The sequence below is a fragment of the Lynx canadensis genome, chromosome B3 (assembly GCF_007474595.2).
Source record: "Lynx canadensis isolate LIC74 chromosome B3, mLynCan4.pri.v2, whole genome shotgun sequence".
In the NCBI taxonomy this organism is placed as follows: domain Eukaryota; kingdom Metazoa; phylum Chordata; class Mammalia; order Carnivora; family Felidae; genus Lynx; species Lynx canadensis.
In genome coordinates this window covers 62627150-62646264 of record NC_044308.2, presented here as the reverse complement: position 1 = coordinate 62646264, position 19115 = coordinate 62627150, and the positions used below count along the sequence as shown (strand labels likewise).

Below are 19115 nucleotides of genomic sequence, written 5' to 3'. Positions count from 1 at the left end.
AACCCAGAAAAGCCTAGGCAGTTGCTTATGGCTAAAGGTGGTAAGACCCCTTTCCATCTGTACTGAATTGGAGTTTCCGGGGATAAAGCCCAAGCAGGGATTTTTGTTTATTTTAAATACTTTCCCAAACAGTTCTGTTAGTCCGCTGACTGCAATGAAAAGAAAGTGATGTAGGAGATCGATGCATCACGTACTGTGTCCTGGAAACACACCAGACAACACAGTGAATAGGTCGGCTGGATTTGGAGACCGTGGTTCTAGGTTCAGGTGCTCAGGGATGGACTGAATTATTAAAGGAGTCAATTTTAGTATTTTTTTGTCTTAAGCCTTTTCCTTGAATTTTGTTAATAGGTGCCTACCAACGGGAGGTGGGTGGGCTAAAGGGGAGATGGGCATTAAGGAGGGCGCTTTTGGGGATGAGCACTGGGTGTTGTATGTAAAAGATGAATCATTGGGTTCTACTGCTGAAAACAAGACTACACTGTATGTTCACTAACTTGAATTTAGATTAAAAAAAAAAAAAGATGCCTACCAGAATTTCTCCCCTAAGAAAACACTTCTATTTAAAATGTCTAAACTATGGGGCGCCTGGGTGGCGCAGTCGGTTAAGCGTCCGACTTCAGCCAGGTCACGATCTCGCGGTCCGTGGGTTCGAGCCCCGCGTCGGGCTCTGGGCTGATGGCTCAGAGCCTGGAGCCTGTTTCCGATTCTGTGTCTCCCTCTCTCTCTGCCCCCCCCCCCCCGTTCATGCTCTGTCTCTCTCTGTCCCAAAAATAAATAAACGTTGAAAAAAAAAATTAAAAAAATAAATAAATAAAATGTCTAAACTAATAGGGCATATAAGTAGTATTTGCATAAAATATATTCCTAGACCATAGACCTCTATCTTGCTTTGATGTTAAAATTTTTTAGCTACATTTATTGTTTCGTCTAGATGTACCTCTCACCTCTGTTTACTAACATTGAGTCAGAAATTCAAAGTATATGTCAAATTCATAACGATCTAGAAAATTAATATCTAGTATTCATAGTTAAATGAAATAGGCATTCTTATATACTGCAGGTAAATGTTATATAAAGTGATACAGTGTCCCTGAAGGCAGCTTGGCAATATGTGTAAAGAATCTTACTACTTACAGCCTTTTTGACCTGATAATTCTACTTTTAGGAATTATTCCCCAGAAAACTAAGATATTCCTAAAGATTTAAATGTACAGGGATATTTAAAGTGGTTTTTTTATAATAGTAAAAAATGGGAATAACCTAAAAAAGTTAGTTAACTTCTGATAGACCCACAGTGTGACTCTCATGTTTTTAAAGACTTTTTAATAGCACAGAAAATAGGCTAAAAGTATAATGAGAAAGAATAGTGCATACTAGCATAGATGCTATAATCTATCTTCACTTGCTATGGAACCCCTTTTTAATTTATTTAAGTAGGCTCCATGCCCAACGTGGGGTTCAAACTCATGACCCTGAGACCAGGAGTTTCATGCTCCATGAACTGAGCCAGCCAAGTGCCCCTAAAACCCCTTATTTATTTATTTATTTATGTTTGTTTGTTTGTTTGTTTGTTTTATATAATTTATTGTCAAGTTAGCTAACATACAGTGTGTACAGTGTGCTTTTGGCTTTGGGAATAGAGTTCCGTTAAACATCACTTACTTACATACAACACCCGGTGCTCATCCCAACAAGTGCCCTCCTCGATCCCCATCACCCATTTTCCCTGCCCCCCCACACCCCTGTCCCCATCAGCCCTCAGTTTGTTCTCTGTATTTGAGAGTCTCTTATGTAAAACTCCTTTTTTAAATGTATAGAATATGCTTATGCACGTAACCTACCAGATGTATATGGTAACAACAGTTGCATCTGGGGAGTAGTAATTGGAGTGGAGGTGTGGGGGTCAAGTGAGGGAGGGTGACCTTTTCACTATACATCCTTTTAAACTAGTTGATTTTTTAAACCGTATACATGTATTACTTTTATTCATAAAGTTTATTTATTTTGAGAGCGAGCAAGTGGGGGAGGGGCAGAGGGAGAGAGAGAGAGAGAGAATCCCAAGTAGGCTCTGCACTGACAGTGCAAAGCCTGACTCGGGGCTTGACCCCACGAACTGTGAGATCATGACCTGAACCCAAACCAAGAGTCGGAGGCTTAACTGACTGAGTCATCCAGGTGCCACTACATGTATTACTTTTAAATTTTTTTTTTTCAACGTTTATTTATTTTTGGGACAGAGAGAGACAGAGCATGAGCGGGGGAGGGGCAGAGAGAGAGGGAGACACAGAATCGGAAACAGGCTCCAGGCTCTGAGCCATCAGCCCAGAGCCTGTGACGCGGGGCTCGAACTCACGGACCGCGAGATCGTGACCTGGCTGAAGTCGGACGTTTAACTGACTGCACCACCCAGGCGCCCCTACATGTATTACTTTTAAAGGCAAAGGAATATTTTAAATATTTTCCATTTTTTATACCTTATGCTTTGTTTTCCATATTTTCTACTATGACCGTGAATTATCCTGAGGAAATAAATTAAAATTCAACATTTGGCATAGAAGACTTAAAAGGTAGGAGGATAGTGGATTATCAGAACATTTTCTAGGCCAAAGTCAGGAGAAAAGTATTATTCCTCTAATTCTTAGGTGAAATTGGTTGGGGAAAAAACATTGTCCAATATTTTTGCTTTGTGTGGAGAATCCTCAGTGTATTTTTTTGGTAATATGTAGTTTGCTGTTTTCATGATACAAAACCTTTTTCCTCAGATGTTATGATGTGGTTTTTAAAATCGTCTTTCCTAGAGATTGTGATATGCTACTTCTGTACCCTATGTTGAAAATCACTTATCTAATGTGTGTCTCGCTAAGTAAAAACGATGAGTGCTCCATATGCTGATTGAAATATTTCAGCTAAACTTTATGTGGTTTTTATTTCAGGATGAATTTACAGGAATTGAGCCCTTGAGTGAGGATGCTATTATCACGGGTTTCAGGAATGTAACTATATGCCCTAACCCAGAAGACACTTGCGACTTTGCCAGAGCAGCTCGATTTGTGTCTACTCCTTTTCATGAGATAATGTCCTTGAAAGATCTCCCTTCTGATCCTGAGAGACTGCTGCAGGAGGAGGATCTAGATGTGAAGATCTCTGAGGACCAGCAGACCGCTTGTGGCATCATCTATAATCCAAGTCTCAGCATCAAGAAGCTCAGGTGATTGTAGGTTGCACAAACCAGATTGTTTGAGTGATCTTTTATTCTGTGTGTGTTTGTCAGTGATAGTGATCATTTATCAAACTCTTACTACCTGCCAGGTACTGTGCTGAGTGCTTGCTTTACACAACAGTAGGACTCCCCATGAGAAAGTGTCCATGGGATTTAATAACTGATTTGAATATGAGGGTCAGAAGAAGTAAACTGTGATGGTTATGAGACTGAGAGGCCCGGGAGGATTATGGTGTCTTTGAGGGAACTTGGCAAAGTGTACCTGTTAGGGAGAGATTTTGTTTTGCCTTTAAAATCGAGTTTTAAATAATGGTAGAATATGGTACACCTGGGTGGCTCAGTCAGTTAAGCAGCCGTCTTTGGCTCAGGTCATGATCTCTCCTGTTTCATGAGTTCAAGCTCCATGCCAGGCTCTGTGCTGACAGCTCAGAGCCTGGAGCCTGCTTCAGATTGTGTGTCTCCCTCTCTCTCTGCCCCTCCCCCACTCATGCTCTGTCTCTCTCTCAAAAAAATTAATAAACATTTAAAAATTAAAAAAAAAATAGTAGTGGAATAGCTGGATACACTGATTTCAGATAAGCAAGTAGAAATGTACTTTTTTAAAGTATCTTTTAATGGAGAGGTGGCAGTGAATAAAGAATGGTATTGAGGGAATGGCATAAAGAGCCGTGGGCTAACTATATTTAAAAGTTGGCAAATGTAAACAAATTTTAGTTTTAGGAATATTCTTTAATTTGCCAATTTATGCTTTTAAAACTGCATTTTCAGATTTTTTTTCCTAACAAACTTTTTATCACATTTGCTAGCATTGTCATGGGTGATTTGGGTTTCACTTTCTCTTTCTTGACCTTTTCTTATTGAAGAGTAAAAAGTCCACAGACAGGATAACCAAGAAGAAAGTTGGTATCTTAGTCAATGTTTCCCAGTAGTTTAGAATAGATGTAGAGTAGGCATTTAGTATGGATTAGGTGAATAAAGTATAAATTTAGAAAATCTAATGCTGAGTGTTGCTTGTCAGCCAAGGTAGATAAAGTCACCTAGATTCTGATTATGAATCTATATCTGTTTCAGGAAAATAATGGACTTTGAAAATTAAATTGAATTAAAATGAATATTAAATAAAATAACAAAGATGAGTTAATATATATTATCCCTGTGAGGACTGACTCATTTGTGGTTCTTTCAGCCCAATTATCGAAGACAGCCGAGAAGCAACACACTCCTCTGGGTACTCTGGGTCTTCTGCCTCAGTTTCAAGTTCCTCCTCCATCAAATGTCTTCAAATTCCTGAGAAACTGGAGCTTACTAATGAGACTGCAGGTAGCTTCATATGTACCACTAGTAAACAAAACATACCTCTGCATTCATGTCTAGTGAATACTTACTTATCTCAGCAAACTGATCTTTATGTTTTGTTCTCTAGAAAAGTTACCATAGATTATGAAACTTCTAGAATGAATCAGTACCACCTGAACAGCATAAAGACCTGAAATATGAGTGCTGTTAGGTTAGCAGTGTTGACTGTGCAATCTTGGTTTTGGGTCCTCCCCCCACCCCCCACCTCTGTTTATAATACACATTGAGGTTTTGGGGTGATCCCTTTGTCAACTTTTTTTTCTCCCAGACAACCCTACTCAGTCACCCTGGTGTCCACGGTATCGCAGACAACTACTAAAATCTCTATCAGAGCTGAGGGCCTCAGCAGAATTTTTTGTAGAAGATAGACCAATGCCCAGGTTGGAAATAGGAAAGGAAATTGAATTAGGTAAGTATCATTGGTAAGTGGGTTTTTTTGTATGACAGTATACAAGTAAGTGATTATTTGTACTTGAGCTGGATGTTTGAGCACAATAAATATTTTTGGATTATAAGAAACAGCATCATAGGGGCTCCTGGCCTGCTCAGTCAGTAGAGCGTGTGACTCTTGATCTCAGGTAATGCGTTCAAGCCCTACATTAGGGGTAGAGTTTACTTAATTAAAAAAAATTACTCATCCTTTAAAAAAACAAACAGCATTGTAGCAAAATGAAACAGCATTATAGAGTTGACACACTGATAAGTTCATGTCCCAGTAACAATAGAGATTCTGTCTTCCCCTCTTTCAACTTTTAACAAATGATTTTGAAAAGTATTCTCGATGCTGCTAACTGGCAAATACAAAGTGCCTTTAGCCCTTAAACCAGGAAGTAAAAGTTAAGGAGCTATATACATTCACAACGATTTTTAAATGGAATCATACCTTCTCAACAGGTCATGAGGATTATTGCATTAAACAAGAATACCTAATATGTGAAGATTATAAATTATTCTGGGTGACACCAAGAAACTCTGCAGAGTTAACCATAATAAAGGTGGGACTGGTTCTTTGTCATTTCAATTATCTTGTAAAAAAAAAAAACAAAACAAAACAATGTGGGTTGAGGCAGTGATTGTGGCCCCATGGTACCATCAAATCCTTTGAATTGTCTATCAGCTTCCTGATAGAAAAGTCAGTGAGACACCAAGAAATCACTCACCATTATATGTCAGGATGAGATATCAAAAATGAGAGGTTATTGTGTAAATCTCTTAATATGTCTAAACATACTAAATATTCTATCAATGTTATCTTTTTTAGGAAATATCCCGAAATTTTCTGGCCTGCTCCAATCTGGATAAGTTATATTCTGTGCTTGACACACACACACACACACACACACTCACTCACTCACTCACTCACTCACTCACACTCACACAGTATTACCTTGACATTTCCATTCACCATTATCCTAGGGATTCATGTTACCTCTTTCTTACATTGGATGCCCAGTAATACTGGCTCCCATTTTTCTTTCTTTCTTGGTTTAAGGCCTCATATTTTAGTAGCTTCCTGAGAAAGGATGCATATGATATACATTTTTTTGAAATCTTTCATGTCAGAAAATTCTTTACTCCACATCTTTACTTGATTGGTAGTTTGACTGGATATTACAATTCTAGGTTCGAAACTTTTTTTCCTTAGAATTTTGAAGATAGGCTTTATTATCTTTTGGCTTGGGGCCTTGCTTTCTAAAGTCTTTTGCCATTTTTTTCTTTTTATTTTTTCTTTTTTTTTTTTTTTAACGTTTATTTATTTTTGAGACAGAGACAGAGCATGAACAGGGGAGGGGCAGAGAGAGAGGGAGGCACAGAATCGGAAGCAGGCTCCAGGCTCTGAGCCATCAGCCCAGAGCCCGACGCGGGGCTCTAACTCACAGACCGTGAGATCGTGACCTGAGCCGAAGTCGGAGGCTCAACCGACTGAGCCACCCAGGCGCCCCAAGTCTTTTGCCATTCTTTGTGTGAGACTGTTTTTCCCTCTCTGGGAATCCTTGTAGGATCTTATGTTTGTCCCCAGTGTCCTGAAATTCCACAAGTATATTATGTTTTGTTAAAAACCTATTATCTCCCGTACACTAGACACTGGATGGCCATTTTAATCCCGAAACTCCTTCAGTTTTGAGAAATTTTTCTTCAAAGAATAAATTATTTCTTCTTTTAAATCTTCTCTGTTCTCTCATTCTAGAATTCTTTTTATTAGGACATGGAGTCGCTTAGAGATCCTTTAAAAATCTTATCTTTTTTCTCTTTTTCTCTTTTTTTTTTCTTTCTGGAATGTTTTGTCAACTTTATTTTCAGAACTTTTATTGGATTTTTCATTTCTTTTGTCATGCATTTGATTTGTAAGAGCTCTTTTTTATTCTCGAGTTTTTCTTCTTTGTAACATTCTTCATTTCAAAGGTGGAACATTGCTTTTCTCTCTGAGTATATTTATGGTGCTTTAAATTTTTTTTCTCCCTGCATCATCTGTTTCCTTTTGTCTATTTTGAATTCAGTCTTTTTTTTTTTTTTTTTCAACGTTTATTTATTTTTGGGACAGAGAGAGACAGAGCATGAACGGGGGAGGGGCAGAGAGAGAGGGAGACACAGAATCGGAAACAGGCTCCAGGCTCTGAGCCATCAGCCCAGAGCCCGACGCGGGGCTCGAACTCACGGACCGCGAGATCGTGACCTGGCTGAAGTCGGACGCCTAACCGACTGCGCCACCCAGGCGCCCCTTGAATTCAGTCTTTCATATTAGAAGCTTTCTTCAAGACTTTGACTTTCTATTCATATATAAGCATGGGACTCTAAAAGCTAATTTAAAGCTCTTTGATAATAGAACCTTGACACTGTTGGGCCTCACTGTAAGAAGAGTTTCACATGGCCATTCAATAAATGCCTCAATCCTTGAGGTCTTTTCTTTTAAGCTGATCAGACCCTTCAGAGAAAACTTCTAATATCCTGCCTTGATCATATAATCCTGGCTGCTAGCTTCCTGAAAACTAAGTGGGAAAATTAGTCTGGAGAGTGGAGGGGTGGAAAGGTGCATCTTAACATTTGATATATAAACTTTTTCCTCTTCCCCTCAACTCTTAACAATGCCTGGTGTCCTCTAGTCCAGAGCCCTTCTGTTTTATACTCTTTAGGGGTTAACTTTTGGTCTTCTAGAATGGAGGAGAGGCGGTTAGTCTGGGCTACAGGAGTTACTCCTGTACTTCTAACTTCCACGTTAAGTTACTCCTAACTTCCACGTTAATGGAGTTCATCCACTCCTGTATTGGCTTCACCTCCACCCTTACTTCTGTAGGTAATTGATGCCATCAGTTTTATACTGTGGGGAGATGGTCTTGTAGCATAAATTTGGTTGCGCTCAGCTTTCTCCACTGCTAGAATCAGCTTTCCTTGGGTCTGCTAAGTGGATTGCCTCGTACTGTTGTCCTTCCAGCTTCCAGAATTTGTTGCTGCTGTGTTTTTTTATTATAGATTTATGACTTTTAAAACATTCTTTTATTGTTATTTCTGTTGTAGTATCATAAGGGCTGGAGGGAATGTTTTCAATCTGCCAACCATAACCATAGATTCTGATAGCTCTTATTTTTAAAATTTCTTACAGGTGTCCTCTCAACCTGTCCCATGGGACTTTTATATCAACCTCAAGTTAAAGGAACGTTTGAATGAGGAGTATGATCATTTGTGCAGCTGTTACCAATACCAAGATGGTTGTATTGTTTGGCACCAATATATAAACTGCTTCACTCTTCAGGTTTGAATAATATATAAACATATTTGTGTTCCATTTAGCAAATGAATTTAGTGCACGATTCCTGTTAATCTTCTAGAAATAGATCAGTTAAATTATAAATTAAAGAGTGCCTGGGTGCCTCAGTTGGTTAAGCTTTGGACTCTTTAATGTCAGCTCAGGTCATGGGCCCACAGTCCTGAGATTGAGCCCTGTGTCAGGCTCATGCTGGCTGTGAAGCCTGCTTAGGATTCTCTCTGCCCCACCCCTGCTTGTGTGTGCTCTGTCTCTCTCTCAGAACAACAACAAAATTACAAATTAAAAGCATTGATCATTTTCCTTTCCCAAGTTCTCTTGACCAAGAACTGCTTTGGTATTTTTTTAACTTTTTATTATGTCAATTTTCAAACATAGACAAAAATAGCATTGTGCAACGACCTAGTCATCTAACTATGATCATCATCAGCTCATGACCACTCTTATTTTAAATTCCTGGTGTGATAATTCCAATATTCTTTCCATGTCTGGTTTTGATGCTTGCTTTGTCTCTTTAAATTGTGTTTTTTGCCTTTTAGTATGTCTTATAATTTTTCTTGATAGCCAGACATGATGTACTGGGTAAAAAGAACTGCTATAAATAGGCCTTTAATAATGTGGTGATAAGGTGTGAGGGGAAGGAAAGCATTGTATAGTTCTATGATTTATGTTCTTTTATAGTGAGCCTTTGCCTCTGGACTGTGTACTTCACAAGTATTTCTCCTCCCTTAGGTGGGACAGGATGGCTAGAGTGGGCTGCAGTTGGGTATTTCCCTTCCACAGGTCAAGTAGGCTCTGAGAATACTCTAGCAGGTTAGGCTCTGGTCAACTAGTTTCTCCTGAGACAGAGCTTTTTAAGAACAGAGTGCTCTGGCCTGTTTCAAAATGGTTCCTTTTCCACTCCCCCTCTAGAAGCACAGAGAATTTTTCTCCAATGTTTAGTGTGAGAACCAGATCTAGTTCCTAGACATAAAACTCGCAGAAGTGTGAGGGACCTTCCCCACCCCCTCCCATGCTTATAGATCCTAGAAGAGTTGGTTTTTCAGTCTGTTAAGCTTTTTACTTGTTAGGACAGAGTGGCAACTTCCAAACTCCTTACATAAGGAATGGTCTATTTTTGCTACTCTTGTTTTGTCTATGCTATCCCCCACTAGATTATTTTTAGAACCCAAATACAATATATCATTCTATTCTTTGGAATGTTCTTAAGAAGGTTTTGTTGCATATTTTGATGGTAATATGAATTTTCTAAAATGGTTGGAATGAAACTATCATTTATAGAGCACCTATTATGGGCCCGGCTAATCCTTGATGTTCTTCATCCATTATTTCATCAAACCCGTACAGCCTCACAGGAGAGCAATGTTGTTAACACTGGGACAAAGACCCAACTACAAAGGAGCCCAAATTCTAGTAGAGAATGACAAGGAAGAGTACAAAGCAGCAGGTAGCAAGGTATTAAGTTTGAGTACAGTCATCCCAACTTAAGAAGTATGTGAATTTTCTGTCCTTTTGTTTCCAGGATCTTCTTCAACACAGTGAACTTATTACCCATGAAATAATAGTGTTGGTTATTTATAACCTTTTGACAATAGTGGAGAAACTACACAGAGCAGAAATAGTCCATGGTGACTTGAGTCCAAGAAGTCTGATTCTTAGAAACAGGTTGGTCCTTTTCATTCCCTTATAATTCTGTCAACTTTCTCTTAAATATGGATAGTTTCTGGGGCGCCTGGGTGGCTCAGTTGATTAAGCGGCCAACTTTGGCTAGAGTCATGATCTCATGATTTGTGAGTTCCAGCCCTGCATCAGGCTCTCTGCTGTCAGTGCAGAGCCCACTTCAAATCCTCCGTCCCCACCTCTCTCTGCCCCTCCCTAGCCCCACCCCCACGTACATCCGCGCATTTTCTCTGTCTCTCATAAATAAATGTTTAAAAGAAATATATGGCTAGTTTCCAATTCCTTTTGCCTTTTGATAAATGCCATACGGAGGAACACAGTATGTTAAGAGAGTTATTTGCTATCTAAAAGTCAATAATCATTTGGAATACTTTAAAAGAATTCAAAGAAGAAATACATTGAGGAAACATATTAATTCATAAAAAAGAATTAACCTCTTAGTATTGTGATGATTACTGTCTAGAAGAGATACAAAATATGAATATTTGGAGGAACGTGAAGTAGATTGTATAGTCTTTCTTTGAGTGGGGCCAGTGCAGATCTAGTGAAGATTTTAGCAAAACTGAGGCACTTCTTGGTTTCAAAACCAAAGCTTAATTAAGTCAAGCCAGACTGAGGTAATTGTCAAGAGAAGTGGGTAAAACCAGAGTACAAATGCAAACTGTGCCAAGAAAAAGGGCTTGGTGTTCAAATTAAAACCAAGTTTAGACATCACGTTCAAGGGGTGAGCACAGAGCAAGAAATATATAGTTTTATGATGGCCAAAAAATGTATCTTGAACCAAGGAAAATAGGGAGCGAATGTAAATTTTAAAGTAAAATCTGTCATTCTGTGATGGGATTAGTCAAAGCCTATATTTAAGAATATAGCACCTATCACTGATAGTAATCAGGGATTTGAAGGAACTGAGAAAAGCAGAGACAGAAGGAACACATGAAAATAATTCATTCTTCTCTGTCACATGTATAGTTCTTCTGTTTATTCGGAGAGTAGCTTTATTGCATGGAATAGCTAACAAGGAAAACATAATTAATAGTGAACTTAGTGTTTAAAATTGTCTTTTTTTATTTCTTTTTTGTTTTTTTTTTTAAAGTAAGTAACAGTTGGAATTACAGATAAGAGTAAGAGAGAATATGGTGTTCGTTTAATAAAAACAGGATAGTTTACAGTAGAGGTGGCATTTTACAAAAAAAAAAACTGCCTTATATTGTTGTTTCAGTTAAATTCTGAGAAGGAGGAATCTGAATAACACTTGGAAAACCTAATCTATATAATGAACAAGAAGGCCTATGATATCTATAAAAGCTTATTCCATCATAATTCTCATCAGTGTGTAAAACATTGCTCTTGTATGTATTAGTGTGTCTAGTAAGACAGAAGATTGCACTCTACTTTCAGTATTTATGTTATGTAATAAACATAGTATGATAAATGTTCTGTGGTGGGTATACATTATGGTTTAGATGTACTTTTGTCACTGGACTAATCTCAACATTCCCCACTTAAGGTGGACACATCTGCTGCTCTTACAGGTGCATTTTCATAGCTAACCACTGGAGGGAGCTGTTGGCATAGCTAAGAGTCACCTGCAGTACCTATTTTTTTTCTTTTCCTTTTTTTTTTTTTTTTTTTTTTTTTTTTTAAGACCGGCTCTGCAGCTTCTTTCATGGCCTATTTTTATTATCTCTTTCTCTTAAATCTGGGCTTAGAATCCACGATCCTTATGATTGTAATAAGAACAATCAGGCTTTGAAGATAGTGGACTTTTCCTACAGTGTCGACCTTAGGGCGCAGCTAGATGTTTTTGTCCTCAGCGGCTTTCGGACTGTACAAATCCTGGAAGGACAAAAGATCCTGGCTAACTGCTCTTCTCCCTACCAGGTAAGTGTAAAAGAAGCCTGAGCAAATATGGAAAGGGTTTCTTAATCTCTTTCTTATCTACATAAGCCATGAAAGCTAGTGTTTACTGATATTGTCTCGCCTGGAATAGATGACCTAGTTTTCAGATAGCACCAAGTCAAGCAAAATGTACCATTTTTCTATCACAACATTGAAGACTGTACACATACACGTGCAGACACATGACTAACTCAGTAACCTAAATGGCAGGGCCATTTCTATAGCTTATCTGTTGTGTGGTCTTTTATTAGACATTTTCTGTAATCTTTGTGAAATAAGGAGAACAGTCTGCTCTGTGTATGTCAAAATTGTTGTGAGGATTAAATGGAATAGTGTGTATAAAAAGAGTATTATAAGTGTAAAGTGTTTTATATGCTAGCATTGTATACAAAAATTCCTCTGACTTGTCTCTGAACATTTGGCATTCGCTGATTGAATATGTAGCATGAACTTGAACTATCATGCGAACCACGTTTAGATCACAGCTAGAGGCCATGCAAATTCAGTAGGTCTACAAATTTGAATTGGACAGTCAGATATTTTTGTTCTTCAGGACAATTTTGTTCTCATCTTTTATTCTTAAGGCTAAATCCTAGAGTTAGCTCTGTTGATCACTTCTTTGGGGAAGCTTCTCCCTTTATGGTAAGGGTAGGGAACAGTCTACTAAAATGTATGTCATAAGATTAACATTATAATAACTTTCAACTTTCTACATAAATAAGTTGCCATGATCGTAGCAGAGAATTATTTTAGCTGATGGTGCTTTTTGTGATTTCAGGTAGATCTGTTTGGTATAGCAGATTTAGCACATTTACTATTGTTCAAGGAACACCTACAGGTCTTCTGGGATGGGTCCCTCTGGAAACTTAGCCAAAATATTTCTGAGTAAGTATTGGTGATTTCAGGGTCTTTGCCTGTCCACATAATTTTCTCTTGCTCTTGGATGCCCTCTGCTTGGGCAGCCTTAGTTTTCTTATTCCAAATGCCATAATTCCATTAATTTCAACCGGTTTCCATTAGAATATCAGTGGAGGATCTAGTGCAGGACAAAGGAATTGCTAATTAAAAATAAGAATAAAACTATTCAGACTTCAGGACATCATTCTGTACCTAGATGTATCATAGAGACTGTGACTATGATAAGGAAGCCTCTCAATCTAAAAGTGTTAATAAAAACATTTCATGAGAATAATTTTCTAACCAATTGATGTTAGTCTTATACTCCTTTTCAGTAGCTATTGTTATCAAAGTTAATAAGCATTTCTTGAAGAGAATTAAATTTCTAAATTATATACTAATTTTAGGCTATTTATTTAGTGAATGGTCAGAACCAAAGCAGAGAACTGAATCTCCTTAGAGAAGTAAATGCTCCCTTAATAAGAGCTGCTTGGTCTTAGAACCTTAGTATTCCCTTAAGCCTACTCATAAAACTTATTAAATATCCCATGTTCCACTTTAGCTTATCATAGCTAATAACTTCCCAGAATAAGCTTCCCAATCTATCACTTATTGGTATGTTCTTTGGCTTAAAAAAAAAAAAAAAAAAAAGACAATGTTGAGAATTTAACACCCCTTCTCCATTCTCCCTGCTCCCAACAAATTGAATTATGTACTTTTTTCTTATTTAATTCAGAATTTGGCCAGTCTTACTTGTGTCTTAAATGTGCTTTAAAAACAGGCTTTAAATATAATGTAAGACCTGTAGGATAAATTCAGGTATCTCTAGTTGGTTATGGTCCTAGGTGGGTCTAATACAAACAGGTAGCATCAGCTGGGGTTTCCTAATAACCCTGCCTTACCCAATAATAGAAGCTTCTCTGATTTAAAAAAGTTACAAACATCATAGACTTAAGCAGTAGTTACTTCAGTCAAGCTTAGTATTCTCAGAAGATTGTGAAGATAATAAAACACTGGGCTGGAGGAGGGGGAGAACTGCTGTCTCTGTAAGACCTACCTAGACTTTAGGAAAGTTAGAGAAGAGAAGCAAAATTCATATTTCTTCTATTGTAGAACAGTGCTGCATCTTAGTGCACATAGGAAATTTATAGATTCAGATCAGAGACTTTCTCTTTACATGCATTGTATTATGGCTTTCCTCACCAGAGTAGTCTTTTTTTTTTTTTTTTTTAAGTTCCACCTTGTGCTTTGACAGGACTACTTGAATGCGCTCTAATCCTAGAGTTGTAGATATTACCTTAAATTATTTAGTGCATAAATGTACCACTGATTTAAATCCAGAGTTCTTTTATGTGCCTAATCTTGATGGAAATGGTTTTATATATTTTTAGGCTAAAAGATGGTGAATTGTGGAATAAATTCTTTGTGCGGATTCTGAATGCCAGTGATGAGTCCACAGTGTCTGTTCTGAGGGAACTTGCAGCAGCAATGAATGGGGTGTTTGACACCGCATTCCAAAATCACCTGAACAAAGCTTTATGGAAGGTAGGGAAGTTAATCAGTCCTGGGGCTTTGCTCTTTCAGCAAGATAGGCAGTCAAGTCTCTCACAGATTCCTGCCTAAAACAATGGTGGTATTATGGAACACTGGGCCTGGGTATGCTATAATTTAATTTAGAACACATTTAGGTACACTACCAACACATTTCTACTTTTTAGTAGAGGTATATTTCTAGGTAACTCGCATTTTTTACAAGGCCACTATTCTTGGCCTTGTCTAACTAACAAAGAACTGTTTTATTCTTAATGGGCTCCATAGGAATGGGTACCTTATTGTCATTTAACACATCTGTCTACTTTTCCCTGTACATTTTTCTTGTGTAATTTGTGACATGTACCCTAATGGTCGCTATGTATTTTTAAGTAATAAAATAGTATTTGTTCAATTTGTGCTTCTAACATCTCATCTACTTTTTGCCAGCTAAGATAATAAATGGCTTGATTTTGCAGACAGGAGCTGTTTTACCATGGAAATTTATATATATCCTAGACATGGAACTGCTATGATAGAATCATAATAAAACAGAATAGCCAACCATTCCTTCGGGTGCTCCTCACCTTCCACTAAGTGGCCTAGGTTTAAACGTAGATAAAATTATTTCTGTAAGGCCAAATTTCTTAAATTTTAAGTAGCAAAATTGTTCGTTTTGATTCTATTTTAATGTTTTCATTTTTTTATCCACAAGACCCTTTTGTGTGTTTTATATAATCCAGTGGTGCTGCGGCTCTTGGGTCTCTTGATTAGGATTATGGCTGTTAGAAAGGAAGAGAGCAGGTTTTGAACAGGGTGTAGCAGCCTTTTAGAAATGGAATAATCATTCTGTGACATGCAGAATGACTTGGGGCTCAATGAAAGAATGGAAGCAAGTTTTGTTGTTTGGAAGATTTGAAGAGGTAGAAGGGCAGAATGAAAAGATAATTTTGAAGCATGTACTAATTGGGGAGAGAGTAGCTCTAGATGAAGTATTGGACCCCCAAACAGAAGCACGAATTATACCTGGCCTTGGACATAGGGAAGAAAATTGGAAGAATGGGGCAATGAAAATGATTTGCTTCATTTCTGAATATCAAAATTCTCAAATGTGCCTCCCTCCATGATGGTGCCTGATTATTTCTGTGTGTGTGTGTGTGTGTGTGTGTGTGTGTGTGTGTGTGTGTGTGTTTTGACTCCAGTTGTCACTGTTACTGCTCTAAGATTGCTGGAAAGCAGAAAATTCTAAGTATATCTCAACTAAAAATATTTAAGCGTATATAGTTAAAGCGCTGAAATATGACTTGAATCTGAAAGATAATCAACTTAGAAATTTTTGCTCTTAACCAAAATACAACTTTTCAAACATTTTTATGGTCACTTTTTGTACAACTGATGATGTAAAATTATGTATCTTTATCTTTTGTGTAATTGGACCCTTCTACGCCTCTGCTCTCCTCATTTCTCAGTCCACCCCTTTGACACATTAAAATCATTAGTCTGAGGCTACCATCTAGTGAATCTTTAAGAACTTTAACAGAAAGCCTGAAAAACCACTGGTCTATAGATAAAGCTTTGTCTTTGAAATTCCACTCTGAGAAGAAAGAGGAGAATCTGAGGAAGTTCCATTGTTAGAGAACCTGCAACTGTTTTGCCAGCTCTCCCTCCTTTCCCCAGCCCCTCCAACCCCAACCCTTCGTTGTAGAAGGAAGAAGACAGTTAGGACCTGTGATGTCCTTTTTTTTTTTTTTAAATGTTTGTTTATTTTTGAGAAAGAGAGAGACAGAGCATGAGTGGAGCAGGGGCAGGGAGAGAGGGAGACAAAGAATCTGAAGCAGGCTCCAGGCTCTGAGCTATCAGCGCAGAGCCTGACTTGGGGCTTGAACTCACGGACTGTGAGATCACGACCTGAGCTGAAGTCGGACGGTTAACTGACAGAGCCACCCAGGCGCCCTAGGACCTGTGATGTCTTAGTTTTTTCTTTGCCTGAGCATACAACCACCAAGTGGGTTTCCATTTCCCTTGTGTTTTATGCTTGTTTTCGTCTTTGGAGAAGGAAGCCTGTCTTTTGGCAGAAGCTTCAAACGGTTCCTATTTCTTGTCTTACTAAGGCAGAAGTAGCCTAACGATGGACCTGGTAGGGGAAATAGCTGAGAAGATAGGGTTTTTACTTTTGAAAAGAGACCATGGAATGTATAGTGCCTCACCATTCACAAAGGGTGCATCCACTCATCTTCTACCACTGTTAGAGCCCTCATCTTCCAGTGCCAGTTGATTAAGAAACTTTCCACCCAAGTCAAAGTGCTCTAACTGATGCCAAACCTGAATCTGGAAATAAAAAGGTTTCCTATAGCAGTAGGACTTTAGACTGTTAGTTGAGCTGTTACCTCAAGGTAGATAAGAAAGCCTTCCAGATGGTTCGCGCAAGCCTCTTTGAAATGACTGTTGTCGATGTGTTTAAAGTTTTTAAGCAGACACCAAAGAAAGGCTTCTTTTCCATTGCATTGGAAAAGGTGGAGTTCTTCCTCCCAACTGCACCAGCCCTTTTTTTTTTTTAGATGACTTTATTAACTTAAGTAGTGTTGATCCCATTAAGGAGATTACAATTTTTTTTTAGTTTATATACTCATTTTGACAGAGAGAGAGAGAGAGAGAGAGAGAGAGAGAGAGAACAAATATGCACGTGTAGGAAAGGGGCAGAGAGAGGCGGGGAAAATCTCCAGCAAGCTCCCTGCTGCCAGCACTGAGCTGGACGCAGGGCTTGATCTAAGGAACCATGAAATCATGACCTGAACCAAAATCAAGAGTCAGAGGCTCAACTGACTGAGCCTCCCAGGCACCCCTGTACCAGCCCTTTCTAACATGCCAGAATTTGCTTCTAGTCTGGCTCCTAAAATAGACTTCCCTAGTGAGGAGGATGTATTTTAAAAAATTGTTTTTAAGTTTATTTATTTTGAGAGAGAGAGAGAGAGAGAGAGAGAAAGAGAGCAGGGAAGGGGCAGAGAGAGAGGAAGAGAGAGAATCCCAAGCAGGTTCTGTGCCATCAGCACAGAGCCCAAGGTGGGGCTCGATCCCACAAACTCATGAGATCATAACCTGAGCCGAAATCAAGAGTCAGACACTTAACTGACTGAGCCACCCAGGTGCCCCTAAAATTTTTTCTCTTAATATGGTCAACTTTGACCTTAATGAGGTCCTTCATTCCACCAAATTTAATAGGATAAAGGTGGCATTTCAAATCAGTATGGGAAAAGGTGGGGTATTCAATAACTAGTGTTGAAACAATGGATTAGAGTTTGAACTCTAATCCTCTAGTGGATTCTGTACCTCCCAGTGCACTGTAGCTTTCCCAGATTTCAGTCTGCACTTACCCTGTCAGCCGTGTGCCCTTGTGCAGTGAAAAAGTTGCACAGCCACATGCAGTGGTCCTGCCTGTTTCACTGCTTAGCTGCAAAACAATTTTAGATAGATCAAAATGTTAATGTAAGAAAATGAAAATATGAAATACTAGATGGCTTTATAACCTTTGTCTTTGTGGCATAAAGCTAAGATAAAAACAAGAAGATTCCTATTTATTACTATAGTAGATAAAAACCTAAATCTAATATGGCTACCTATCTCTCGCCTCAAAAAAAAAAAAAACCCATAAACTGAAACTAGGAAAAATTACTTGCAACATGTATTTGCATCATCTTTCACTTGCATTACCTCAAGGTCTCATAACTGATCTCTATGCTTCCCCACCCACCTCCATTTATAACAGAACACGTATCACAGCCTATGAGACCCTACCAGTTTGAGCCCACTATTCCCTGACCTCTTCCCTGACTCTGCTTTTCCTCACTCGCTCCTCTCTAGCCTGTCCACCTCCTTGCTTCTCCCTAAACACTCCAGCTAGTTTATCTCTTTATGGCCTTTTTGCTTACCATTTCTTCTGCCTGTATCTTCACATGGATTATTCCCTTACTTCCCTTTAGGTGTCCTCTCAAATCTCCACCTTACCACAGAGGTCTTCCCTGGCCATTCTATACACACACATCCTCCCACACACACTGCTGCTACTTTCTGTCCCTCTTTGCCCTGCTTTGTTTTCTCCAAAGCACGTATCACAATTCTGCACGTGTGTGTGTGTGTGTGTGTGTGTGTGTGTGTAAATTTTTTTTCTATATTCCGCTACTAGAATTTAACTTTCTTAAGGGCAAGGATTTACTTGTTTCCTGTTTTAACCCCAATGCCCGAATGAATAAAATATGACAAAGCACTATTTAACCCTAATGTACAAAGAAACTCTTTAAAAATTTTTGAAAACCAGTAGAAATAGACAAAGGACATGAACAGTCCACTAAGAAACATTTTAATGGCCAACTTACCTGACATGTTCACCCTTCATTCTGAATTAAGTAAAATGCAAAATAAACCTGAAATTTTTATCATTCACATAGAAAATAGTTGAAAATTGTGTTTGTTAGTGTGAGGGGAAGCAGATACTCATTTATATCGTTAGTTGGTACAAATTGTATGTTATTAGAAGGTGATTTGGCAATATTTATTAAATTTAAATACTCCCTCCAGCTGAGAAAATTTTCTAAGAATTTATCTTAAAGAAACATTGGCACAGGTGCTCAAAGATAAAGCACTGTTTATATTGTTGTCTTCCTTGCTTCCAAGGCTCATTAGTCCCGAAAGGATGATCAATATGACAGACCCCAGGAAAATGTGAATCCTGGAACCAATGCAGAGGTGACGTCAGACCATTTTTGTAGACTGTAG

At 38.4% G+C, this 19115-nt stretch overlaps 1 protein-coding gene across 1 annotated transcript in view; it reads left to right on the top strand.

The window, feature by feature from the left end:
* The window catches only part of BUB1B (BUB1 mitotic checkpoint serine/threonine kinase B), a 51916-nt gene extending 37150 nt beyond the window's left edge, over window positions 1-14766 (top strand). The window contains exons 15-23 of the mRNA XM_030318511.2: window positions 2937-3211; window positions 4410-4543; window positions 4848-4988; window positions 5474-5574; window positions 8178-8327; window positions 9862-10004; window positions 11729-11900; window positions 12697-12803; window positions 14207-14766. Coding sequence (XP_030174371.1) covers window positions 2937-3211; window positions 4410-4543; window positions 4848-4988; window positions 5474-5574; window positions 8178-8327; window positions 9862-10004; window positions 11729-11900; window positions 12697-12803; window positions 14207-14438 — 1455 coding nt within the window. The 3' untranslated portion in view covers window positions 14439-14766. The remainder of the gene's footprint in view (window positions 1-2936; window positions 3212-4409; window positions 4544-4847; window positions 4989-5473; window positions 5575-8177; window positions 8328-9861; window positions 10005-11728; window positions 11901-12696; window positions 12804-14206) is intronic.
* Window positions 14767-19115: the final 4349 nt, after the last annotated feature.